Raw genomic sequence first — 26,999 nt, forward strand, 5'->3', positions numbered from 1 at the left:
CAATTTGTGTCCAAGCCTCAAAAGTCTTTTATTTTGTATTCTTCATCTTATATTTTGATTACTTGGCTACACTAAGAGTTATAAATTAAAGAGCTGATGGAATAGTTGAAGTGTTACACATTGAGAGTTACATCAACACATGAGAATAATAAAAATACTTAAGAGAATGAGGGAGAAAACACGGACCTTTCAAAAATAAATTTAGGCCTTTTAGGAAAGATGGTGTCTTAAGTTCATGTTTACAAAACCCATATTTCCCCAGGAACCTACTAAAATGAACAAAAAGAATGAGGGGTGATGGGACTTTGTTAATGCTAAAATGACCCAACTTGTTCAACAAAATTTGAACATTAATGGGCTTTCAAGGAGGATGTGGAGGAGAAGCAGGTCAGCTAAGGCAGTCTTCATTCATCCATCTGCCCATCCATCTATCAGTCCATCCATTCATCATCTGTTTCTCCATCCATCCATCCACCCATCCACCCACCCATCTATCCTAGGTGTTGGGTAGAAAACAGTAGGAGAGCAAGAGAGGAGGCAGTGGTCTATAGACCAGGTGAGAGACAATGACAGAATAAGTTGGTAGTGATAGAGAATTTTTTTTTTGAAAGTAGAGGTATTTGGGGCATATTTTGAAGGTAGAACCAATGTGATTTGTTCATAGCTTACATATGAAGGGAAAATGAGAGAAGAGCATCAAGGTCATCGTCATGATCAAATGAGGTTTTTTCTAAGAAAGCAGGGCTGGCTCAGCATTAAAAAGTATATTATATACATATGTATTATATATATATATATCATTTGTTACATTCAACAATGCTGAAATTCAATCAACAAAATTTAACATCCATACTTATGAGATGAACAGAAAGAAAATGTCCTTACTATTATAAAGAATATTTATTAGAAAATAACAAGAACACCTCAACTTTGTTGGAAAGAAGGGGACTATGCCTACTGTTGGTACTGTTACTTAGAGTTGTTCTGGGAGTACAAATATTTGAAGTAAAAAGATAAAATTGTTATTATTTGTAAATGTTAAGATGTCTTGAAATCCACCAGAATCAAATGGAGAAAAATGGCAACTAATGATAAAGTTAAGTAAGGTCAAAAGGCAGAAATGAATTTGCTTTCATATATGTTAGCAATAACCTGCTAGGAAATGCAGTGGGAAAAAACATTTCAGAAGCAACAATAATAAATAATGTAAAATATCTAGGAGTAAACTTAACAAGAACTATAAATGTATAATATTTATATGGAATATATGCCATAAAATTTTATCAGAAACTATTAAAAAAGAGTTGTTTATTTATTTTGTATGTATGGTTTTTTTCATTTAAATTTTGTCGGTTAACATACAGTGCAGTATTGGTTTCAGAATTCAGTGATTCATCACTGACATGCAACACCCACTGCTCAACATGACAAATGCCCTCCTTAATACCCATCGCCCATCTAACCCATCCTCCTCTCACCTCCCTCCATCAACCCTCAGTTTGTTTTCTATCATTAAAGGTCACTTACTGCTTGTTTCCCTCTTTCCTTTTTTTCTTTCCCCCTTCCTATATGTTCATCTTTTTTCTTTCTTGTATTCAGCCATCAAAAGGAATGAAATCCTGCCATTTGCAATGATGTGGTTGGAGCTGGAGTGTACTATGCTAAGTGAAATAAGTCAGTCAGAGAAAGACAGATACCATATGATCTCACTCAGATGTGGAATTTAAGAAAAAAGAGTTGTTTAAATGAAAATTCATACCACACTCTTGGAATGGGAAGAATCAATATTGGAAAGATATTAATTCTCTTCAGATTTATCTATAAATCTAATGTAATGCCAAAAAATCCACTGGGATTATTTTTGGGGACCTTGGCATTAATTCTAATGTTTATCTGAATGTATAGATATGTGTATATAGGTTATGTAAGATATGTACATATAGGTTATGTCACCCTTTGCCCTTCTTAAGGCTAGACCTGATTTTAATTCTTTTGATATAAATGATGGAACAGAAATTTCTGGTACCTGGGGACCTACAAAAGGATCATCCTGCTTCTCTTTCATTCCCTATACAAAAATAATGTTATGTAACATTCAGGAATATACCATACTGGTTAGAATGAATTATTTCTTTTTATATCTGAGCAGGACTGGACTCAGCTACCTATCCCCACCCCAGAGCTTTCTGTGGGATCTAGACATGATTTGGCCTGCAGGCAGGTTGTAATGGCTCTTAGTGGAAATGATTAGCAATGATGATATCCAATTTTAATGTTTGAAGTGAATTTAATGAATGGGTTTCTCTGTTTTTATTTGTTTGTTTGCCTTGTATGTGTGCATTTTAGTAGTAGCTAGTTGATATAATTTTTAGATACAAATTTCTCATAAGAAATTTGTAAGCATAGCATATTACATTTGTTGCAATAATGTGAAATTTATGTTTCTGAGAAAAGTATACAGAGATCTTGGGGTGACTCACTTCATTACAATTAATAGTCATCATTTGTTTTTTCCATCTTTTTTGGAAGGGAAGGAGGGAATCATTAAGTGTAGGCTACATGTCATGAAAGTTTCACTTCTAGTTAAGGAATTTGGCCAGTGGACTTTAGGAACAAATATCAGGAACATGTTCATGAGGCTTACAATGGGAGCAGAGGATAGTGTCAGGAATGGGTTGCATTCAGATCAAATAAGATTAGCTGTGAGTTGACATTTGGGTGAAGCTGAGAGAGGATTATGTGGGAGTTCATTATACTAGTCTCCACTTTTCTACATGTTTCATGTTCTCAAATAAAAAGTTTTAAAAATAAAAGAACAGAGATTAGCAAACAGAGCAGTCTTTTGTTTTAAGAAAACAAGATAGTCACAAAACCAAAAAAATAAGGTTCATAGGACAGATATCCAAAAATACTTATCTAAATCTGTAGTCAAAGCACTGTGAGAAGAACCCAAAGCACTACTCTTCCCCCACCTCCTCAGATTTAGAGATTGCTGAAGATCTTAGAAGCAGGTGGTACCGATGGCCACTTCCCTGACCTCACTGCTGTGGGATGACCTGAACCTGGTCCACACCAGGTGCTGCCAGGTACCTTGACCGTGGTGAGCCTATGTCCCCTGGACTCATGCTGACTCCAGGGAAGGGGCTCCTGTAAAGTCTCAGGGAAACAGAAGAATCTAGTACTTCATTTAGTGCCTTTTCTTTAAGGAGTCTTCCCTCACCACTGGTGGCCCCACCCCAGCATTACACAGCTAGGTGTGTGTGTATGTTGCTTCTCGGTTTTCTTAGAAACTCAATGGTAGTAAAACCTCCAAGAAAAGCAATGATGGGAGGAATTGGAATATGACTGAGGAGGGGTACATGAGAGGTTTTTAAAATACTGGTAATATTGCCTTTCTTAACACAATTTCAAAAAATTATTCTTGAAAGTAGACATAAATGTTTTAAACAGTCTTCACCACAAATTGTACCTGTTACATTTTTTAAATAAAAAAAATAGAGCTATATATGAACAAAGCAATACTTTCCAGATATAGACTTATGTGAAGATGTAATACATGAGAAATGAGGCATTTCAAACCTGTGGGGAAGGGGTGGGTTCAATAAATTACATTAGGACAATTGGTTGGGCTGTCAATTTGGAGGGAAAATGAAATTTTAGAATGCACACTAGATATAAAAATTAATTATAGCTGGATAGGCTATTTTTTAAAATTTATTTAAGTAGTACCGACATGATACTACATAGAGAAAGCCCTAAGGACTCCACCAAAACACTACTAGAACTGAAAAATGAATTCAATAAGGTCATAGGATACAATATCAATGTACAGAAGCCTGTTGCATTTCTATACATTAATAATGAAGCAGCAGAAAGAAAAAATTTTAAAAATCCCATTTATAGTTACAACAAAAATAATAAACTTAATGAAGAAAGTGAAAGACCTGAAAACTATGAAACACTGATGAAAGAAATTGAAGACAACACAAATGGAAGGCATATCATGCTTATGGATTGGAAAAATAATTATTGTTGTAATGTCCATATTACCCAAGGCAATCTGTACATTTAATGCAATCCCTATCAAAATACCAACAGCATTTGTCACAGAGCTACAACAAAAAAATCCTAAAATTTATATGGAACCACAAAAGACCCTGAATAGCCAAAGCAATCTTGAAAAATAAAAACAAAGCTGGAGGCATCACAATTTCAGATATCAAGTTATACTACAAAGCTATAGTAGTCAAAATAGTGTGGTACTGGCACAAAAATGGACACACAGATCAGCAGAACAGAATAGAAAGCCCAGAAATAAATCCACAATTACATAGTCAACTAATCTTTGACAAAGGAAGCAAAGATATGCAATGGGAAAAGGACAGTCTCTTCAACAAATGGTGTTGAGAAAACTGGACAGCTACGTACAAAAGAATGAAATTGGACTACTTTCTTATACCATACAGAAAAATAAACTCAAAATCACTTAAGGACCTAAATGTGAGACATGAAACCATAAAAATCCTAGAAGAGAACACGGGCAGTAGTTTTTCTGACATTGGCTGTAACAACATATTTCTAGATATATCACCTGAGTCAAGGGAAACAGAAGCAGAAATGAACTACTGGGACTACATCAAAATAGAAAGCTTTTGCATAGTGAAGGAAACAATCAACAAAACTGAAAGACAAGCTAGTAAATAGGAGAAGATATTTGCAAATGACATATCTGATAAAGGGTTAGATTCCAAAATATATAAAGAACTTATACAACTTGATACAAAAAACACAATCCAATTAAAAATGGACAAAAGACATGAAAAGACATTTCTTCAAGGAAGCCATTCATATGGACAACAGACACCTAAGAAGATGCTCAGTGTTACTCACTATCAGGGAAATGCAAATCAAAAATCACAATGAGATATCGCCTCATACCTGTCAGAGTGGCTAAAATCAACAACACAAAAAACAGCAAACATTGGCAAGGATGTGGAGAAAAAGGAACACTCCTGCACTGTTGGTGGAAATGCAAACTGGTGCAGCCACTGTGGAAAACAGTATGGAGTTTCCTCAAAAAATTAAACATAGGACTACCCTATGATCCAGTAAGTGCACTACTGGGTATTTATCCAAAGAATACAAAAACACTAATCCAAAAGGATATGTGCACCCCTATGTTTATTGTGGCATTATTTGCAATAGCCAAACTATGGAAGCAGCCCAATTGTCTATCAATAGATGAATGAAGAAGCTGTGATATATTTATACAATGGAATATTACTCAGCCATAAAAAAGGAATGAGATCTTGCCATTTGCAACAACATGGGTAGAGCTAGAGAGTATAATGCTAAGCAAAATAAGCCAGTCAGAGAAAGACAAATACCATATGATTTCACTTATATGTGGAAACAAAACAAATGAACAAAGGAAGAAAAAGAGACAAACCCAAAAACAGACTCTTAATTATTGGAGAACAAACAGATGGTTACCAGAGGGTTAGTGGGTGGGGGATGGGTGAAATAGGCGAAGGGAATTAAGAATATACTTGTCATTATGAGCAGTGAGTAACATACGGAATTACTGAATCACTATATTGTACACCTGAAACTAACATAACACTGTATGTTAACTATAATGGAATTTTAAAAAATCCATCAAAGTAGTAAAAGAAAATGTAGTGAATATTTCTATTATGTTGGAGAAAGTTCTTTCTTTACATAACATTACTGTTACAATTCATAAAGAAAAAGACAGCTCTGGGTGCCTGGGTGGCTGTTGGTTAAGCGTCTGCCTTCAGCTCAGGTCATGATCTTGGGGTCCTGGGATCGAGCCCCACATTGGGCTCCCTGCTTGGTGGGAAGTCTGCTTCTCCCTCTCCGTCCTCCCCTTCCCTCCACTCATGCTGTCTTGCTCTCTCTCTCTCAGATAAATAAATAAAAATCTAAAAAGAGAGAGAGAGAGAAAAAGACAACTTTGACTTGTCCAAAATTAAAAACTTATGATAGAAAAGATAGTACCCAGACAGGCAAAGGACAAGTAAATAAATGTGCTTGAAAGAAGTATTTTCAATTTCCCACATTAGAAAAGGAGTTAATTTCCTTAATATGTCTTTATATATTTACTATACATGTGCACACACACACACACACATATGTATGTATACTATATATAGGCACTTTTACACATATATGTTTAAAAATTAATTACTCCCCATTCCCACTAGACAATGGACAAGGGACACAGTAGGCAACTGAAGAAAAAGGAATATAAGCAATCATTAAACATGTAAAACGACATTCAACTAATTACAGCAGTGCAAATTTTTTTGAATTTCATTTTCTATCTTTATAACTCACAAAGCAATTCATCCCATGATTCATCTTTAGTGTTTATGAGAAAATGAGAATTTAAAATCTGTTTTTTTAAGATTTATTTATTTTAGAGACAGAGAGAGTGTGGGGGTGAGGGGGCAGAGGGGCAGGGAGAGAGAGAATCTCAAGCAGGCTCCCTGCTGAGCATGGAGACCGACCTGGGGCTCCATCCCAGGACCCTGAACCTGAGATCAACTGAGCTGAAACCAAGAGTCAGTCCCTCAACTGACTGCACCACCCAGGTGCCCCGAGAAAATGAGAATTTAGAAACAAATCCATTTTCTTTATATCTTCAGTGTCTTTGACAATTGTCAAGATAGTACTGGTGAAGTAAGCCATAGTTCAAAAAATTTTAAAAATTATGATTTGCAAGATTGCCAGTCAATATTAGTAAACTGATAGCAGCCAGTCATTTAGAGTAAAAGATAATCAGTAGACTTATAGTAGAAAGAGTGCTCTAATATTACCTTGTTTTTTCCTACATAATATATTTCATTTTCTCTTGGTTCGTATTATTATTTCTAATACATGGCACGTTATATGCTTAATGATGATTTATGAGGAATCTGTTGTTTTTCCTAGTTTAGGAAAATAACTTTTAAATAGAAGGCAAGAAGATAAAGTTATTACTGAATCTTAAAAGAATACATAAATGTATAATTTTCATTTTTTAGTAAGGATGGAGATGATAAGAGGAACCCTGTGATCATTCATCGAGCCATTTTGGGGTCAGTGGAAAGAATGATAGCCATCCTCTCAGAAAACTATGGGGGGAAATGGTAAGTGATATGGAAAAGAAAAGCTGTATGTCTATCATTTCAAAATATCGTATCTAACAAGATAGGTTTACTGCAAAAAAATTGGTGGCTCCTGCCTTATAATTAGCAAGTATCCAAACAGCAAGTAAGCAATTCTTGTTGAATCTGCCAGATCAGGAAACCAAAACAAAAAAGACAAGCAGCACAACCTAAAACTGTATCGTTTACCTTTTGGGGAATGCAGTAGAATTGAAGAGTTATCTTTTCACCTATTTCAAGCCCTTTAAAGAGCTAGTTGCATCTGGTGACACTGAGAGTACCATTCCACCCCTTGCTGAACAGCCATTCCTCCTTCAACCCATGTTATTCACCTCCTGGGGGTGCGCAATTGACATGGAGAGAAAAACATGTAAATCTGGTTCACAAATGGCTCTGAACATACTTTGGCACAAACCTAATGAGGACAGCTGTAGTGTTGCTTAGGGAAGAAGTATGGAAAGGAAATGCCCTTGAGCGTAGGAATTTGGGTACATCTCATAGTCCTCTTTCCTTCGAAGGAAAAATGGCCAGATGTATGGAGTTACAGCCATGCCTAGACCCTGGTGACTGCTTTGGCCACAAGGTCAGAGATCTAGAAGTGATTAGATTGGAAAATAGATGGCAAGTGTATATGGGGGAGAGGAACGTGGATCATAACTCAGAATGGGCCATGAGGATGGTGTCGCCCACCCAAAACCCTCACTGTGGGGTGTTTTTAAAGATTCAAATATAGGAGGACCCATTCTATGGTTACCATCAGCTTTGTTCTTCCCCTAGTGACTACTCCATGGTTCACGAACGAAGTGGCCACTTGGGGATATGGGCTCAACAACATGGGCCTCCCCAAGTTCCATCTGGCTATTCCTCTTCCGATGCCTCAATCTGCCATTGGTAGGGTTCAGTCCTGATCCCTCATATGGAACCATAATCCCAGGGAACAGTCAGCTTTCTGGGTCCTTCTCATCATGCAAGGGCCAGTGACTTGTTCTCACTGGAAAAGATATCGACTTTGGAATTTGCTTAGCTTTGCCTTCCTCCCATGCCTCTGTCAACAGCACCATGTAAATACTTAGTGAGCCTCAACTGTCAGAAACACAGTAATGCTTCTGACCATGGAAATAATTTTTTTTAAATTTTTTAAATTTATTTATTTATTTATTTATTTTAGCAAAAGAGGTAAGGTGCTGAGCTGACATTGTGGGATTCACTAGTGTTACTGTGCCCCCAGAAGCAACTGCCCTTACTGGCAGTCGGGGCACCTGCTGGCAGATGATCCAGCTTGTGATGGCGCATCCAATGGCATGTGGAAATGCCGCAGCCCAGCAACCACGAATGACATCTTTGTCTCCCATCTCCTTTTGAAGAAACTGGCTGAGCTCTGCTCATGCAGTTTGGTTCTGATTTAGTTCTGTGCCACTGTCACTGGGCACAGTCCCTGCGGCTCCCGTTGTTGACTCTGAGCCCTGGATCCTCCTGCTCGCATCGCTGCCACAGGTCCCTCTCAGAGCTCCATGTCTCCGCACCCTCCCTGCCGGAACTGATTCCATGTAGTACCTCCCCCCCCGGGTGCTACTCTGTCCCAAATCCACGTACCGTGCTTGTACGTGCCAGATCACGTGCCTGGACTCGAACATGTCTAGGGCAGCTGGGAAAGCAAATTTCGAAGCAGGCACTACAAGGTGGGAAATTCCACAAGCAGAGGGTCTTTAAGAGGCCCTGGGTAGCTACAGTCGAGTACATCCCTGAAGTTTTATTTGTGATCTTAAAGAAATGTACTTAGGTATCGTGGGGTGTCCAAGCTGTTAAAATTACAGATAAGCCAAAGTATAGATATGAACATGCATGCTACCTAAGTATGAGTTAACACATTGACATTTCTTTCTGGTTGATTCTGTTTTAAATAGTTTGATGCAGGTAAGAGATGGTGGCGTCTCACCCTAGAGTGGTGGCAGGGAATGTCCTAGAAAAACTAAAAAGAACTAGTGGAATCAGAAGAGGGAGTGGGAGATAGGAGATGATGCTGTGCGCTCAGTGAGCCTTACGAGGACTCCTTGTGCTACCATTTTATTGTCACATACCTCCTACCCCACCCCCATCATCATCCTCTGATAGCCACTCATCTGTTCTCCATCCCCATAATTTTGTCATTTCAAGAATGTTACATAAATGGAATCACACAGTGTGCAACTGTGTGGGATTAGCCTTAATCACCTGGTGGAATTCCCTTGAGATCCATCCAACTTAAGTCTCAGTGGTCAGTCCCCTTTTATTGCTGATAGTGTCCCATGGTGTGGATGCACCAGTATGATCATTCATCCATTGAGGAACATTTGGAGTGTTTCCAGTTTGGGGCTACTATAAATAAAGCTGCTATGAACATCACTGGGAAGGTTTCTTTGTGAACATGTTTTCATTTCTCTGGGGTAAATGCCCAGGAGTGCAGTTGTCCAGTGGTATGATAAGTAATGTATAGCCCTTCCACCCAGCGGCTGACGTGTTCTTCCCTCCCCTTCCTCCCATAATTCCCAGCTTCCCCTTTTGTCTACTCTGTTGCTTTTTAGCTCTCAATATGGTTTGGTTTACTTCCACACCACTCTGCAGAATCTACTCTCTTGGGAAGTCTTACTTTAAAAAGATCTTTGGTTATTTTTAAAATCACATGATACATGATCATCATTAGATTTTGAAAATACATATTTTATATATTTTTCAGGCCTTTCTGGCTGTCTCCTCGTCAGGTAATGGTCATCCCTGTGGGGCCAACTTGTGAAAAATACGCACTTCAGGTAAAATCATTGATAATAAATTACATCATAATCTTGGCATGTCGTCTGTGAAGGTTATTGACTTGAAATGTTATTTATGCCTTAAAATATGGCATAACTAATACGTTACTTTAGCAACCCACATTTTCAGTCAGTGAGAGTAACATCTGAGTCACGTCTGTGTAGCTGGATCAGAACTACTTTATTTCTTAATGTTTTTGAGAAATTAGGATTTTAGAACATCTCATACTTAAGTTATTCTTTTCCACATGGCTCTATTAAGGAGGAATGCTTGTCTATAGCTGTATAACAGATAACTCCAAAACTCAGCAGCCTGAGACAGCAAACATTTATTATGTCACAGTTTCTGCGAGTCAGAATCCAGGAGCAGAGAGGCTGGGCGCTGCTGGCTCGGGGCCCCTCAAGAGGCTGTGGTTGCACAGCTGGCTGGTCAGGGCTGCCTGCTTGGGGGCTCACTCACGTCGTTGGAGGCCTCAGTTCCGCACCCTGTGGGCTTTTTCAGAGGTTCCAACCTGGCAGCTGGTTTTCCCAGAGGAGGTGATGTTAAAGATGTGGAAGCTGTAGTCTTTTAGCTTCATCTCAGAAGTGACGCGCCATTACTTCTGCCCTTCTCTGTGGTCATGTTAGAGCCACCTGGTACAATGTGATGGAGACGACACAGGGTGTGACTACCCTGTGGGTCATCTCAGAGGCTGGCTACCATAAATATCGTCATAATCAAAGTGTTTTATTTTCTTGTAGGTATCCAGTGCATTTTTCGAAGAAGGGTTCATGGCCGACGTTGACTTAGATCATAGCTGTACACTAAATAAGAAAATACGAAATGCGCAGCTGGCTCAGTATAATTTTATTTTGGGTAACTTAAGTTTATATTTTCTCCAATGCTTGGTGTTTTTTTTCACTTTAATTCCAAAAAGCAAAATGGTATAACTATCTGAATATAGCATATGCTGCAGGAGTATGGTATAACTATGTGATTATGACAATTCGTCTATTACTGGTACACAAAGAACAGTTCATGGTGTTCCTGATTAGTTGCTATTAAATACTCTTTGTTATTTGCTGGTCTCTCACATGAATCCTGTGGGGTAGTGTCACTAGCAGTAGTCAATATCTCAAACCAGCAATGACAAAATGTGAAAATGATTTCATCAGTAGAATTATGCTTTTTATGTTTCAGTCATGTGACAGGCCTCAAATGTTCTCCCTTGCTTTTCTGATTTATTTATTTATTTTAAAGATTTTCTTTATTTGACAGAGATAGAGACAGCCAGTGAGAGAGGGAACACAAGCAGGGGGAGTGGGAGAGGAAGAAGCAGGCTCCTAGCGGAGGAGCCTGATGTGGGGCTCGATCCCATAATGCCGGAATCACGCCCTGAGCCGAAGGCAGACGCTTAACGACTCTGCCACCCAGGCACCCCACTTTTCTGATTTATTACCGATCTTTGGGATTAAACTAATGAATGGGAAAGATGCCAAATTTAAGGTGATCAAAAGAAAAGAATTTCAGTGAAAATGTGTCCTTAAGACATATGAGTACTTGGATATAGCATCTAAAATTTGGACTTTAAAATGATTCAGAAATCAAGAGAAGCTGATACTGGATACCTCCAGGCACGATATTGTTATCCCCAGTAAGCTGAACGATTCTGTAGAAGGTAAAATAAATATGCATAGTGTTGTCCTATTGGCAATTTGTCATCGAAAGTATTTCATGGTGTAGTAGATATTGTGATATTTCAATCAGGCTCCTTCTGGTGACAGAACTCTCACATTGACTTAGACAAAGATGGAATTTATTGAAAGGGTAATGGAGTTTCTCATGACATGGTAGGTAGAAAAGTAAATAGCCAAACCACTAGAAGAGGAACAAGAGCAAGCTGCTCAACCCTTATCAGGACTGTTTCTCCTCCTTTCTGGCTCCTACTTTGCTCTGGGTCTTTATGCTTCTCTTGAATACCTACTTTAATCCCCTTACCCGGTGACCAATTTCTTCCTTTCACATGGCAAGAAACAAGCCTGCAGATTGGTACATCATCCCACAGTAAGGGGCACTAGAGAGTAACTTTCTACCTACATTTCAGAAAATTTTGGTTGTCTGGTTGGGCCTGGGTCTGCTGCCTACCCATATGCCATATGGAGTCAGGGGCTCTGTAAGATCTCCCTGCTCCAATTTGTACCCCAAGACCACAATATGTGTTCGTGCAAGTGGACAATAAGGAGAGGGGATTAGAAGTCATTCCTTCTCTCAAGAAACTTACTATCAGAGGATGACTTCATGGTCATTAGATTGATAATTAGTGATGAATACTGAAGATGAACTCAGTAAGACATGTGTCACATGACTGTTGACTTAATATTTAACAAATCATTTATTTAAAATATGTTTATTACTCTTTTTTCCCACAGTGGTTGGAGAAAAGGAAAAGACAAATAATGCTGTAAATGTTCGAACAAGAGACAACAAAATTCATGGAGAGATTTCTGTAACTTCTGCCATTGATAAGTTGAAGAATCTCAAGAAATCACGTACACTAAATGCTGAGGAAGACTTTTGAAGTTCTTCCCTGTACTTGCTTCTATGTAACCTTGTTTTGACCCCTAAAAATGCATTTTCCTTTATCGCTAGTACTTCTAAGAACTTTTGACTCACTGATGGGCACAGTGAGGAGACAAATGAATGAGTAGCTGATATAAAAAGATTAGTTTATTAATGTGTCTGAAGACAATATGAGGACAGGCTTGGGAAATTTTTAATTTCCCAAATGCCTCAAAAGACTTAAGAGGGAAATGTTATTTATTGAAAGAGGGAAATACTAGGATATGAAATTTGGAGAGGTTATTGCTGAGATTGTGGTTTCCAAAAGATAGGCTTCAAATTAAAACCTGCAAAGCTTTTTTAAATATAAGGGAAAATCTTATTTTCTAGGACAATACATCTCAGGTATTTTTATGGTTGTTTTACTAAAGTTCACACTGAAACTTTATCTCCAAAATTGGAATCATCATTTAATTTGTTTTAATTAACCAGCAGCCACAAAAGAAGCAGCTGGTACTAAATACTGCACTATTGACAGAGAACTCAGAACCTCAAATTCAGTGTTGTGGAATTTACTGTTGTTTGCAGTGTAGGTTAAGAGTTGCTGTTTTAATGCTTCTAAATGACAATTGTTCATCTGTAGAAAAAATAAATTCCTAAATAAAACGCAACATACAGTGTTTCCAGTATTTTGGCTGTGGGCTTATACCACAGTAAGCTGCTCCCCTAGAGTTAAATTACTTTTTTTCGTGAGATGACATTCTACTGACTTACAGACTCTGTTAACCTTAAAAATAAAACTGTCCATTATTTTACCAGCAAGAATGGATTCATTCGGGAATAGCAGATAATTTTAATTTGAGACATGTAGGCTATCAAAAACCATAGACAAGTCCGGAGAACAAAGGGGGAAGGGGGGAGTTAGGAAGGGCAGTTATAAACAAAGTCCACTGGAGTAAACTGGGAGTTGAAGTGTAGTAGCTTTTCATTGGCTGGGTTGTGACAGTTTCTCATGGGCTGGACTGTTCCCGGGCAAAGAGAAAATCTTTCTTCCTTTTGCTGGGATAATAAAGTATAGGCTCTTCCTGTTGGGGACAAGGTGCCTCTCTTGCAGTCCATAAGGAGTGGTAGAGCATGAGAGCTCCCCCTTCTGGCCTCCTGGCTCCATTTTAAATGAAGTTTCCTTTATTCAGTTTCACAATTCAAATGGATTTTAAATTTTAACTTAGAGGAATGCCTTACTGCTCAGAACCGAATTGAAATACCTTTATGCCAATAGAGAATTTAGCTACCAATCAAGAAGTATTTATTGGGTATTTTATTTGCCTAGATGCTGTGGAATTCAAAATAAATTTAAGACATGCTCTCTTCTCAACGTTTTTATTATTTAGCATCCTGAACAGTTAGTAAACAAAACTGTATTATATATCAGACCTGTATAGTACTAAGAGGAGCAAATTACGTGATATAATTTTAAGGTAGTAACTTATTGAGGTCTTATTGTGTGCCAGACACCATTCAGTATATTCTTTTCATTCATCAAAACTGCTAGCGAAGGAGTGGGGAGTCAGAAGACACCCAAACGAATCTTGTAGCAGGTGGATGGGAAGGAGGAAGGCATGTCAACATCACAGGATAAAGTATGCTGTGACAAAAATAGACGCAGTCGACCATCTGAGCACACAGGGAGCCAGAGGCCCAGGGTGCAGCTCCCCTCAACGGCTGGCCTTCTCCAGGGAAGGGCCTATGCTTTGGACTCTCCTCTCACATCCCAGGGTTCTCGCCCCAGTATTTCTGGACCTAATACTTGCCAGGTATATTTACTGCCCTCTCTCGGTCTCAGAGGAACTTTCTGGAAGTAATGCATGTCTTTAAAGAGTTGGCTAGTCGTGAAACCCACAGCTGACCACAGAGAGATGCTAGCTGGGCACTGATAAGGTCAGCAACGCAGGAAAGGGTAGTGTCCTTTGGGGCTACCTTGGGGGGGGGGTGTCACTTCCCCTACTGGGTTTGTGCCACAGTTTCTTCATATGGAAATAAGTACCTTTCCGGTATGAAATCAAATACGTCATCAACACCTTCGCAGAGTACCGAGCAGTTTTTAACCTCTAAACATACATATCCAGCCACATACAGATATCGGCCAACTTCCCCAATCTACCCGCCCCTGACTGCAGCCACTTGTGTGAATTTCGGTCCCGGGTGACCTTTCCCAGTCGCTAGCCATGGAAGGAGAAGTGGGCGCCTCGTCGGTGGGGAATTCTGGGGAACCCGAATCCCTCACAGCGTCGCTGCCCGGCTGCTGGAAGGGCGGCCGGCAACACCCCGCAGAACCCACGCGGAGCCCGCCGCGCGCCTGCGCCCTTGGCTCCCCGGGGACGCGCCTGCACACGCCCCTACGGCGCGCGCCGACGCCCCGCCCCTCTGCCTAGTCCCGCCTCGCGGCCCGGAAGTGCGCGCGCCGGCGAGATGGCGGCTGCGGGGCTCCAGCTGCGGACCCTGCGCCGCCTGTGCCGGGTGCTGCTTTTCCTCTCCCAGTTCTACATCTTGTCGGGCGGGGGTGAGTTAAAGGCCGGGATCCACGTGGGGTCGGGCTGAGCGGTAGCGAGGCCCCCGGGAGCTGCGGGAACCGTCCGCGCTAGGCCTGCGGGCGGAGGCTGAGTGCCGGGCACGGGGCGGCAGGTCGCTGCAGCCGGGTCTGGGAAGTCTTGGCCGCCCCGGAGCCTCCGAGCTAGGGACTAATGAGCCCGGGAGCGGGGGACCGAGGGCTCGGGTGTCGGCCGGGGAAGCGGACCTGGAACCCGATACCACGCTTTGTTCCCTAGTTGCCTGTCGATCCAAATTGGGGTCGACCCCATTGGCGTTTCTTTGTTTAGTTTTCTGGGCAGTCAAACTGTGAGGTTTTCATGAGCATTTATTGGCCTGGTGTGGACCTTGCGTCTTAACCACACAAACCAAGGTTTTCATATCCCGGGATAACATGTTTCTCTAATTGTAGGATCCTTAAATTTAGAGCAGTCGCAGCCGCTGGCTCAGTCAATAAAGGATCCGGGCCCAACACGTACTTTCACAGTAGTTCCCAGGGCAGCAGGTACTAGACATTTTCTATTCTAGTAAATGTGTATATTTATATCTAGTGGTTTCTTTCTTCTTTTTTTAGATAAAATAACTCCATTTTTGGAAATTTTTAATGTATTTTAGGTTATGTAAACTAAAGACAGATACACAGATGTTTTTCTGTAGACTGTCTTGATATTGCAGTACCTTTTGACATTACAGCCTCATCTCTTTTTCCAGTTCCACGTTCCTCATTTCTATCTCTTTATTATTTTTCCACCTTGTTCATCAAGATCACCTTCAACCAGTGCTTCTTTCCCTTCAGAAAATTTGTTTTCCTTCTGAAGCCCCATTCCTGATGTTGGACATTAGAGGCTCCTCCCAAGGCTGTGTGAAATGGAAGGATCACAGACAATGACTTGGACTCTAGGTCTAGTTGAGCTACTGGGAGCTTGAGCAAATTATTCACCCCTTCGGCACCACTTTTCCTCATCTTTAAGGTGGTGAAATTAGCCTGGCCTTCTGAAGTTATTTGTGCTTTGTGATTTCTAAGTGTCTAACTTCCAGCCACAAGAGTGATCAGAATAAAAGAAAAGAGAAATGGTATTTTGTAGAATTGACCACGTAATCCAGTGATTTTAAGAAGGATCAGTTTTAAATGAGTCTTACTTAGTGTGTTTTGCTAAACAGAATCTTTGTCTCTATAGATCATCCCCTTAAAGTTCTGTTATTTCAATGACTTGAAACTGGCAGAGGAATTTTACTGATTGTTATTTGGATGGTAAGACTACTACAAGACAGGAGCATACTTGAATTTAAAGCACAAATTGCAGAGAAAGCACAAGAATTTTTTATTCTTTTGGATGTTTTTGAAAGCATCTCTTACTCCCCCAAGAATACTTGCAAATTATCCTCTCTTGATTGATAAAAATATATTGTACTCCTGGCAAGGTTGGCTGGGAAAAAAACTATAACCCACCAAACAAGTTATTAATATGGAGAACTATGTTGAACTGTGGTAGTATAAAACTGTAAGTGGTACTAGCAAATTACACTATACCAGTGTGGAATAATGACAGAACATTTTCTAAAGTTGTTACCCTGTTGTACTGAGTGATTCAGTTGGAGGGTCGGTGTCATAATTACTAAATCAGTAATTCAGATGAAAAGAATATTGGATGAGAAACAGAGATTTGGGTCGTGGTTCCAGTTTTGTTACTCCCTCTGTGATCATGAACAAACCGTACCCTCTCTAAGCCTTAATTTTTCGTCTTGTTACGGAGTAGATTTTTTTGAGGCCCAAATGTACACCCAGGTTTGTGTATACATTGTACATAAGTACCTTTGATTTTCCTGCTCATTTGGGGGTCAGTAATTAAATTCTTTTTACTTAGCTGTTGAACTCTTGCACCAGGTCACACAGCTTGGTGGCAGAACCTTGCTTTAATTGCAGGTGTCTCTGACTCCAACCCTGTCATTTTCCATTCCAGCACAGTATTTCATCGCTAGCGATCATGTCCCTTACCTTCAGGAAACTGTTTTCTCCTGTGATGCTGATCAATATTTTATGAGAATAAGCTTCTCTGTTACTTTTCACAGAAAGTACTGATATCCCACCTTATGTGATGAAGTGTCCAAGTAATGGTTTGTGTAGCAGACTTCCTGCAGACTGTGTAGAATGCAAGACAAATTTCTCCTGTGTCTATGGGAAGCCTGCCACCTTTGACTGCACGGTCAAACCTTCTGTTACCTGTGTTGTAAGTACTGCAAATTACTAATTTTAAAGGAACTCACTGTTAACCTCAAGTTCTAAGTACAGTTTAGACTTGACTGGGGGGACATCCTGAAAGAAAGCGCTCTGCATTCCACAAGTAATATTTTAGGGAACAAAGACAACATAATCAGAAGACTGCAACTTTCATTGCCAAATGAGGTTTGGTTGCCAGGGTTCAGATGGCAATTTCTTGACAAATTAAATTGGAGCAATTATCAGACTCTGTTACCAAAAGTCAGAAATAGAGAAGTCTCAAGCTCACTGTTGCCTATTAGAAATGACCCCGTTACAATCATCACACCTATATCCTATCTCCTGATATTTTGACAGATGGGAAGGGGCCTGGGAAGGCTTTCGTAGTCGGTGTTCCATAGAGTGCTTTTTGGGGTATCTGCTTCCCAGTTACCTGACTCCGGCTGCCATTAGAATCACTCCTGGAGCCAGCCCCAGACCTGCTGGATGTGAATAGGTCAGAGAGACTCAGGTACCTGCATTTTTAAACAACTGGACCAGGTACATCAGTGCACACTCCCTTTTTTGGGGCTACTCTCTAGGTGAGAGGAAGAGTAGAAACGAATAATGAAGTGTTTTACTCTTGGCCCTGCCATAACTAGCTGTGTGACTTATTAATCCGTCTCTTGTCGAATGAGGGCAATGACCAGATGGGCCCAGAACAGCTTTTCCTAAAGTGTTTCTGTGGAACCCTACTTTTGCGAAATGATCGAGGAAGAAGAAACAGGTTCCATACCATGTCCTGTCTTGCAGATCTCTTCTGACGTGGCAGTCCTAGCATTTCTGTCACTTGAACAGGGTACCTTCCCCCTCAGTTCTTTGGAACTTGGTCTGTGGAGGTCTAGATTGGAAAGTTTCTTATACCCCTACACTCTTCCTGTAATTTTCCTGGTGAAGTCTAGTATCAGAGAGGCAGCAAGAAAGGCTTCCCTTTGAGGGAAAATAAGATTTTGTGCTGTCAGTGTCTGAATTTAGTTTTCATAAACTTAAGTATTGCCATTTTATATCTTGTATCAGCACACCGGAAATTCAAGCGTAAGTGCCAGATAGTGTTCATGACTGCCCTTGAATTATTAGTCTTTGTTGCTGAATCTGAAATACAGTATTCTCCCTCATTACCTAATGTGAAACTTATTAATTTGAAGGCTTTAAAAAAATGTTCTCCCCACCTGATACTAACGTAGCATCGTGTGTCAGCTATACTCCAATGAAAAATATTAAAAATGTTATCTCATGGGTCTGACAGATAGTAGGTACTTTGTGAAAAATGGGAAAACTCTGACGGTCCAGGGAAGCTTTTCCAGAGTTAGTTTCCTTTGTTGTTTGCCTCAGTGGCTTTGACGTTCACTCCCAGCACTGGTTACTCTGAGTAAGACAGGAGTCTTACTCCTGAGTAAGACAGGAGTCTCAGTTTCTTCCTTCTTTAGATGTTTCCAAAATAAACTGTCTCATTTAGTAGGAAATAGCATAAGAGGAAAAATAACAAAGGTAGAGGTTACAAAGCTTAAGGGAAGTTTCTGAACTCCTCGGTCATGGTGCCTGGTGCCATCCTCACTCCCTGGCTGAGATGTGTCCTGGGCGCGAATTTTTCTCTCCTCCTCCTCCAGGAGGTTTCGCATCACTTGCCTCCTCTTCTGGCCAGTAACCCTGAGTCCTGTCAGATTACAGGTGCCCCGTTCTCAGGTGTAGGACTTGAAAGTCTGCCCCAAGAGAGCCCGGTGGGCTGTTCTTGAAAGTGGAAAGCAGTAGAATAGATGAACTGTGGGTCCTGGGACCGCTGTTGCGTGGCGAGCCAGGGCAAGTCTAGTGTGTTTTCTTTATTTGTTTTATGAAAATCTTCAGGATCCCTTCTTGGTAATTAAGTTACCATTTGAGGAAGGAATCATCTGTGACCGTCACGTGCAAGCATTGCAGCTGCGTAATTTCTCTCATCTGTACGTTCATACACTGAGGTGCCTCCCTGCCCCCTCTTACTTTGAACTTACTGGCAAAAAATGAACTCTTCTAGTCCTTCTCCAGGCATGCTGATTAAGGACTCCCAGGCTAAGGGAATCTCACCTGGATTCTTTTATAGAAATAAATGTAAAAACCCTGCCTCCCCTGTCATGTCTGGTCGCTCTGCCCCAGTTACTATGGTAACTGCCAGGCCAGTTGATGTCTGCTGGAAATGTGCGTGTCTGAAATGTTGTATTGTATTACTTGGAGAAGGGATCAGACTGCTCTTGTACCTGAAGCAGGTGTAATTCCTTCCCATGGGTTCTGGGTTCTTACTTATACAGTTCTTTCACAGAGGGAAAGCTAACATCTTTTTACTATACATATAAGCTTTTGAGGGGGTCTACACTCCTCCGGAGAGAAGATGGATTCAGGTAGTGCTGGGATGCCCGGGTTGCTCTGGGGAAAAAAGTGGAATCCCTGTCTTGTCCAAAATAAATTCAGAGATCAGAAATTTAATAAAATGAAGCCACAAGGTAGCAGAGAAAGCTTGATTGTTATGCTGTAATCTCAAAAGTATAACGTATTTTTCTAAGTGTGAAATAAAACTTAGAAGTCATAAAAAGAAAAAATCGATACATTCGACTGCTAAAAATGACCTAAAAGAGCATGAAGGCAAAAGATCGATGGCAAACTAGGAAAAAGTATTTCTCACACCTGTGACAATGCACTAATATCTATAATATGTAAAGATTTCCTAAAAGCCAATGCAAAGAAGATGAGAGTGCTATAGAAAAATGGTAGGAGGACATAAGTAGGTGGTTCCTAGGAAAGGAAATACAGATGGGCTTTCAACATATGAAGAAATGTTTAATTTTTCTCATAATTAAAGAAATATAAATGGATGTGTTTTTAAACCTATCAGGTTGGCAAAGAAATAAAAAAGCTTGGTAATACTCTGAGTTCCTGAGGACATAAGGGACACTCCTCTATCTTATTAGTGGGTGGGCAGATTGGTCCGCCTCTTGTAGGCAGTTGTCACATTGTGAATCTTACAGATGTATATATCTTGACCCAGCAATTCGGCGTCTAGGAATTTATCTTACAGATACTGTACATGGATGCAAATAAATATGCCTAAGGATATTCTTAGCTGCTTTGTTCACCCGGACAGAAGATTTAAAACAAGCTCAGTGTCCAAGAGAGAACTGTTTATGATTCACTATGAAATGAAATAAATAGCAGCTATTAAAAAGAACTAGGCAGCTCTCGAGATATTTACTGACAGCTACAGAATTCAGTGAAAAGTGAGTATCAGTGGGGAAGTTAAAAAAAAAAAAAAAAAAAAGAAATATAGCTGATATAAATGCACTCATGCATAGAATAGATTCCCTGGAAGGCCAGAGGCTAAGCAGGGCTTGCTGCTGGGGAGGGCAGTGGCTGCTGACGCCTAGACAGGACCAGCCTCCGCCTTGCTCCTTTCACATCTGGGAATCTATACCACATTCACGGATTATATCGTTTTAAAAAACAGTTGATAGGAAGCGTGCATTATGAGTGCATCACTAGAGATACGCAGATGTTTCAAACGACATTGCCTAAATCAAATGGTGCCTTACCCAGTTTTGGATGTTACTCATAAACCACAGTTTTGTGTTGATCAAAAAAATTAGTAAATTAATACTTCCAGAGATGATTGACCATTTAAAAATGATTTTGAAAACTATGTATTACATTATAATGTTGTGGGGAAAAAAAGATACAAAATGCTTTCAGTATAATTGCACTTACATAAATCTGTATTACAGGAGTTAAAAATGAAAGATTAAAAGTAGTTCTCTCTGGAGAGGTTACAGGTTTTTTCCTGTAATTTCCAAAGGTGCAACACACAACATGTGCTACTCTTAAAGAGAAAACAAAATAATGATTTTTTAAATTGAAATGAAAAAAACTACAATCTTAAAAGCTTAGTGCCAACAATGAACACTTGCTGGGTCTCTACATGTGGTTCTTTCAAAGTTGAGAATGATTTTTCTGGGGTGACCAGTTGGTTGATTATACCGAGTGGAGGCGTGAGCCGCAGTAACAGCCTGGAGGTCCTGGGCCACGGGGGAGAGATCCGGGAGGATTTGAGACTCAGCAGCCAGTCCGTGTGTGGTACTTCTAAGAGCATCAGACTGGGGCTCGGGGCCGTGGGTCCTGCACATAACTTGCAGCTCAATGACCTTGAGCAGATGTACTCATCTGTCCTTCCAGCTCTCAGTGACTCTGTGGCTTGATAAAATACATTTTCCCTTTTTTTTCTTTTTGTATTACAAAAGTACCCATGCTCAGTTTATGAAAAATTTAGCCAAGTGAAAGTGGTAAAATACTCTTACCATCCTGGAATAACCTTTGTTATTTTGATGTAAATTTATGTAGATTTTTTTCCTTAGGCATATATTTGTGGGTATATATTTTTATGAGGCTAAGATCATACTGTATATGTTTGTTTTGCATACATAACTGGTTTGGTACCTATTTTTCTCCCACTTTCTGCTAGTGGTAGTCACATGTCTTTTAGGAGCTTTGTACCTTGTATTTTTATTGGCATATAATGAGCTGTTATGATTGATTCATTCTCTGTCCTTTGGCGTACAGGATCAAGACTTCAGATCCCAAAAGAACTTCATCATGAACATGACTTGCAGGTTTTGCTGGCAGCTTCCTGAAAGCGATTACGAGTGTTCCAACTCCACCAGCTGCATGACGGTGTCCTGTCCCCGACAGCGTTACACTGCCAACTGCACCGTGCGGGACCACGTTCATTGCTTGGGTGAGTGGGGGTTCAAGGAAATTCGTGAGGGAAGTACTTTCTTTAGCTTACATATGGAACTTTAATTCACAATTTGAGAATTACATTTAAATTATTTATTTGTTTTTAAAAGATTTTATTTATTTATTTGAGAGAGAGAGAGAGCAGGAGCAGGGTGAGGGGCAGAGGGAGAAGCAGGCTCCCCGCTGTCGGGCTCAATCCCGGGACCGTGACCTGAGCTGAAGGCAGACGTTTAACCGACTGAGCCACCCAGGCGTCCCTATTTATTTATTTTTTAAAAGATTTTTATTTATTTGAGAGAGAGGGAGAGCGAGTGGGGAGGGGCAACGGGGGAAGGAGAAAGAACCTGAAGCAGACTCTGCACTGAGCACGGAGCCCGATGCGGGGTTCATTCCCACCACTGTGGGATCACGACCTGAGCCGAAACCAAGTCAGGCGCTTAACTGACTGAGCCACCCAGGCGCCCCAAATTTAAATTGTTTAATCAGAAACATTTGTTAGCACTTTTTAATTAACACCAAGACTCATTAATAAACTCAGTGGTGACAGGTGGTAGCTGCACTTGTGGCCAGCATAGCATAACATAGTTGTTGAATTACTTCCTATGTCGTACACCTGACACTAATGTAACATTGTGTGTCCACTGAAAGATAAAAAAATAAACTCAGTGAGCTAAATAAATCCAGGAAATCTGCAATTCTCTTATCTTTTAAAATGTAATATTTGATAAAACAAGAAAAAATGTGTAAGGTATAAAGCATAATGTATAGTAATAACGTTTTACCCCAATTACCAGCTAAAGCGGTCTCATGCCATCACAGCTACCTGAGTGCTTTTCCTGCACCTGCTCGCCCTAGTTTCTCTCGAGAGGCAACCACTCTTAGATGAATTTTCCTATCGTCCCACTTGCTTTTCCTTACATTTTGTATAGTTCTAGCACGTGTAAATAATAAGATCCAGTGTGATATATTATTCAGTAGTGCCTGTTTTAGACTTACATAAAATAATAGTCTGTTTATGGTCTTGTCCGTTCTCTTTTCCTCTCAACATTATGGCCCTAAGATGATCCATGTGTCTTATTTACTTATTTTTTTCACTTCTGTATAACAGTCCATTGTAAGATTGTGTCATAGTTTCTCCGGTCTACATATTTGGCTTATTTGCAGTTTTTTTGCTCTCACAGGTCGTGCTGCTGTTAGAGTTTTTGTACATATCTCCTGGTTGCACGTGTGCAGGCTGTGTCTACCAGAGAACTCTCTAGCATGTATTAGTTTCCAGAGTGCTTTTAACAATTTACATTCCCACCATTGATATATAACTGTTCTTGGTGCACATGTTCTCCGATACTTATTATTCATAAATGTTGTCTTTTTCTTAAAGGTTTCCGGGAATTCTTTTATATTTTGGATAATAACCTTTTAGTGTCCCTAAAATCCTTTCTCAAATTTAATTACCCCTCTGCCCACTTTTTGGGGGTATCTTTTGGATAGAGCTTGACTTTTTTTTTTTTTTTTAATACAACTCATAGCCCTTTTATTTCCTATATTTTCTTTTAAAAGTTGAAAGTTGGGCCTTTCACATATAGGTCTGTAACCCACCTGGAATTGGTTTCAGTATATGGTGTGAAGTAGATTCAGGTTTACTTTTTTTCCCACATGGATAGCCAGTTGTCTCTGGACTCTTCCAGGCCAGTCTGTGTGTGCCCCGTGTCCCACAGGAAGTGCTTCTGTGTGCCTGGGCTTGGCTCACTCTCCTTTCCCTGTTGCTTGAGTTATCTGTTTGATAAATAAGACCACACTGTCCTATTTGCCCTAAACGTCACCTCAGTCTTGATAGCTTCACCTACTTAAAGCTGTAACCCTTACTTAACCGATTTAAACATTAAATGTACGCTTATAGATGGTATGGACTTTCTTTTTACCATTCACTGTAGCAAACTTTAATTATCATGGAGCTGACATTTAGATTGGAAATGACAAGGCCACTAGACTCTGCGTAAGAATATTTTTATGCCCCCGTTTCTATGTAGAGTGTCTTCCGTTTTTTTTTTTTAAGGTAACCGCACTTTTCCAAAGATGCTGTACTGCAACTGGACTGGAGGCTATAAGTGGTCCACTGCTCTGGCTCTGAGGTAAGCATGGCACTAGTGAGCTAAGGAGGCCATTCGGCTTTCCTTGGGATCTGTGGAATCTTCCATACACTGAGCTCAGCCGAGTTCCTCCTTTGCTGAGATTCTTTCTCATGTGTCCGGGAGGCCCTAGGAAACGTGGCTGCAGGGAGTTCTTTAGATGATCAGACTGGTACCTTCATGGGCATTAATGGCAGGATGTTTGCTTTTCTCCCAAGGTGTCTGCACATTCTAGAAATGCCTTACAGAGTCATGATTACAGATCTTTAGCACCAGTCAGGGTTTCCCATCCTCAGTGTATGTGAGCCAGTAAAATGTTATATACTATTTAAATAAGTAGGTTTATGATTTGTAGTTTTAATTTTTAGTAACTTCCTCCATTATTATAAAAACATATACTCCATATTAAAAACTGGAAAAATTGAGATAAAATAAAACATTAAAAATCCCCTCTAATTCCACCATCCAGAGATAATTATGGACTTAGAATTTTAACATAAAAATGTGCTTGAATTTGTTAAACTTTTTAACTGTTTGGGGGAAAAAACTACCAATTCTTACCCCAAAGGGAAGGGCAGGTGTGATGCTGGTTATTCGCTAATTAAAAAGTTGGGGCATCTACATTTAAAGGTTTGGTGCTAGAGCTGAGACCCTGTGGCCTGCAGCGTGGCACGTGAGGGGTTTCTCACCTTTGTCGCTGTTGATATTCGGGCTAAATCGTTCTTTGCTGTGGGGCCAGTAGGGTGTGCAGAGTAGGGTGGTTAGCGCATCTCTGGACTGTGCTTACTAGATGCCCGTAGCACTCCATGGTGTGATAATCAGAAATGTCTTCTGAGACCGCCAGGTTGCCCTTGTTGAGCATGACTGCTTCAGGGTTTGGGCTGGGGAGAGACCGAGCCTGCCTGGCAGGAAGATACAACTGGAGAGTAGAAGAATAGTGCAAAGTAGAAAATTTGATAGAACAAAAATGAGATTTGATAACTGGCCATCGTCTTTGTCAGCAGTTGTTCAAATGAAAATGAACAATGGATTTCTTTTTCTTTTTTTTTTTTCTTTAAAGATTTTATTTATTTATTTGACAGAGAGAGAGGGACAGCCAGTGAGAGAGGGAACACAAGCAAGGGGAGTGGGAGAGGAAGAAGCAGGCTCCCAGTGGAGGAGCCTGATGTGGGGCTCAATCCCAGGACCCTGGGATCACGCCCTGAGCCAAAGGCAGATGCTTAACGACTGAGCCACCCAGGGGCCCCTTTTTTTTTCTTTTCAATAATCTTTTTATTTTGGAATAACTTGAGACTTATAGGAAAGTTACAGAGATTGTTCCTGTACACCTGTCACCCATTTGCCCCTTGATTGTTGACATCTTAAGTTACCGCGGTACATTTAACAACTTGACTTTTAAAAAGTAAGAATCATTTTCCTTTCAGAGCTCAGCACAGTTACTTTCAGAATATTCACTGAATGGGATAATGTCCAGGGTTTGCTTCCAAGTACTCCGGCGTGGGGGAGGGAGGCGCACCGACGCGGCAGGGCTGGCCACATGCTGATCAGTGGGGCAGCTGGGTCAGGCGTACTCTTCTCTTCACCTCTTACTTTTATATGTTTTGAAATGTTCCATAATAAGAAGCTTAAAAGAAGAACAGTGAGAAGTTGTCTGAATATTGTTAGATCTTAGAATTTGAAGGAACCTTAAGAGTCATTTGTTCTTAACAGTCCGTTTTGGAGATGAGTGACAGAATTCAGATGACTCGATCTGGGGCAGCCAGGTGGTGATGGGCTGCCTCGTGACCCCACATCCTGACTCCATATTCATGTCCTTTCTGTTGGACTGGCTCCCCACTTTGTTTCCCTGCATGTGCCATTTTCAAGACTAGGAAGCAATGAGACAGATTACTTTTCTTTAAAAGAGGAATGTTCGATTTCAGCACAGCTAAAAATTGTATGTTTACCTTTGACATTGTTTAAACAGTCTTCTTGCCCATGATTATTTGGTGTCGTGAATTTGGGAAGTAGTCACGTGTGTCCTTACGAAGGGTTGTGATCATTTGTGGCCCTTTCACACACGTGACTTCGTGCCAGTATTGAGCCACGGCTGGCTATGGCTGGGGGCGGGGGGTGGCTGATGGACTCCCATCCCCTAACCCGTCTGCTCTTGCAGCATCACCCTCGGTGGGTTTGGAGCTGACCGTTTCTACCTGGGCCAGTGGCGAGAAGGCCTTGGCAAGCTTTTCAGCTTCGGCGGCCTGGGAATATGGACGCTGATAGACGTCTTGCTGATCGGCGTTGGCTACGTGGGACCAGCAGATGGCTCTTTGTACATTTAGCTGTGGTTATGTGCTTCAGAGAGGAGCAGTGCTTAGAAGTCTCTTTGCCCGTAGGAACTGATGTGCTGTGAGTAATGTATTCGTATGTTTTTAATGTACAGCATCTGTACTTTGCCTGCCTTGATGAAGGTAAAATAAAAAACAAACACCAAACCATGTTTATCTGGAATTTGTTTCTTTTGCCTGAAATCTATTTTTTTCCTGTGAAAAAAATTGAAACTTAACTCATCGCTTCTCGGCCTTTTGGCTTAAATCATGTGTCAAAAATTTGAACTTACTTAAACTAGGACAAAAGCTGCAGTGATTGAAAATCTGCTTAATTCCTGTGACTTTAGTTTTAGACGAAGGCAGTATGTCACTTGGCTCTCCAGCCTTGAAAAGATTTTCAGTTACTATTGCAGAAAGTGGAGCGTGTTTTTATTCTTCATAAATAAAGTCCTCTAGCTGAACTTCCCTCTGT

General features: G+C 40.5%; 2 protein-coding genes across 4 annotated transcripts in view; both read left to right on the forward strand.

Moving 5' to 3' along the window:
• TARS3 (threonyl-tRNA synthetase 3) overlaps window positions 1–13,168 on the forward strand; it is a 71,914-nt gene extending 58,746 nt beyond the window's left edge. For both annotated transcript variants that reach the window (XM_040642682.1, XM_040642683.1), the window contains 4 exons: window positions 7,050–7,154; window positions 9,886–9,958; window positions 10,700–10,814; window positions 12,368–13,168. In XM_040642682.1, the coding sequence (XP_040498616.1) occupies window positions 7,050–7,154; window positions 9,886–9,958; window positions 10,700–10,814; window positions 12,368–12,516 (442 nt within the window). In that variant the 3' untranslated portion in view covers window positions 12,517–13,168. The remainder of the gene's footprint in view (window positions 1–7,049; window positions 7,155–9,885; window positions 9,959–10,699; window positions 10,815–12,367) is intronic.
• Window positions 13,169–14,926: 1,758 nt separating this feature from the next.
• Window positions 14,927–26,692, forward strand: TM2D3 (TM2 domain containing 3). Of its 2 annotated transcripts, XM_040642684.1 has the most exons (6): window positions 14,927–15,057; window positions 15,496–15,588; window positions 17,154–17,311; window positions 21,916–22,090; window positions 24,146–24,221; window positions 26,374–26,692. In XM_040642684.1, exons 1-6 carry the CDS (start codon window positions 14,967–14,969, stop codon window positions 26,537–26,539), a joined length of 759 nt encoding a protein of 252 aa, XP_040498618.1. In that variant the 5' UTR covers window positions 14,927–14,966; the 3' UTR covers window positions 26,540–26,692. The 2 variants fall into 2 exon arrangements, with proteins under 2 accessions (XP_040498618.1, XP_040498619.1); XM_040642685.1 differs by lacking the exon at window positions 15,496–15,588.
• Window positions 26,693–26,999: the final 307 nt, after the last annotated feature.

This window comes from Ursus maritimus, unplaced genomic scaffold (assembly GCF_017311325.1).
Source record: "Ursus maritimus isolate PB19 unplaced genomic scaffold, ASM1731132v1 scaffold_27, whole genome shotgun sequence".
Taxonomy (NCBI): domain Eukaryota; kingdom Metazoa; phylum Chordata; class Mammalia; order Carnivora; family Ursidae; genus Ursus; species Ursus maritimus.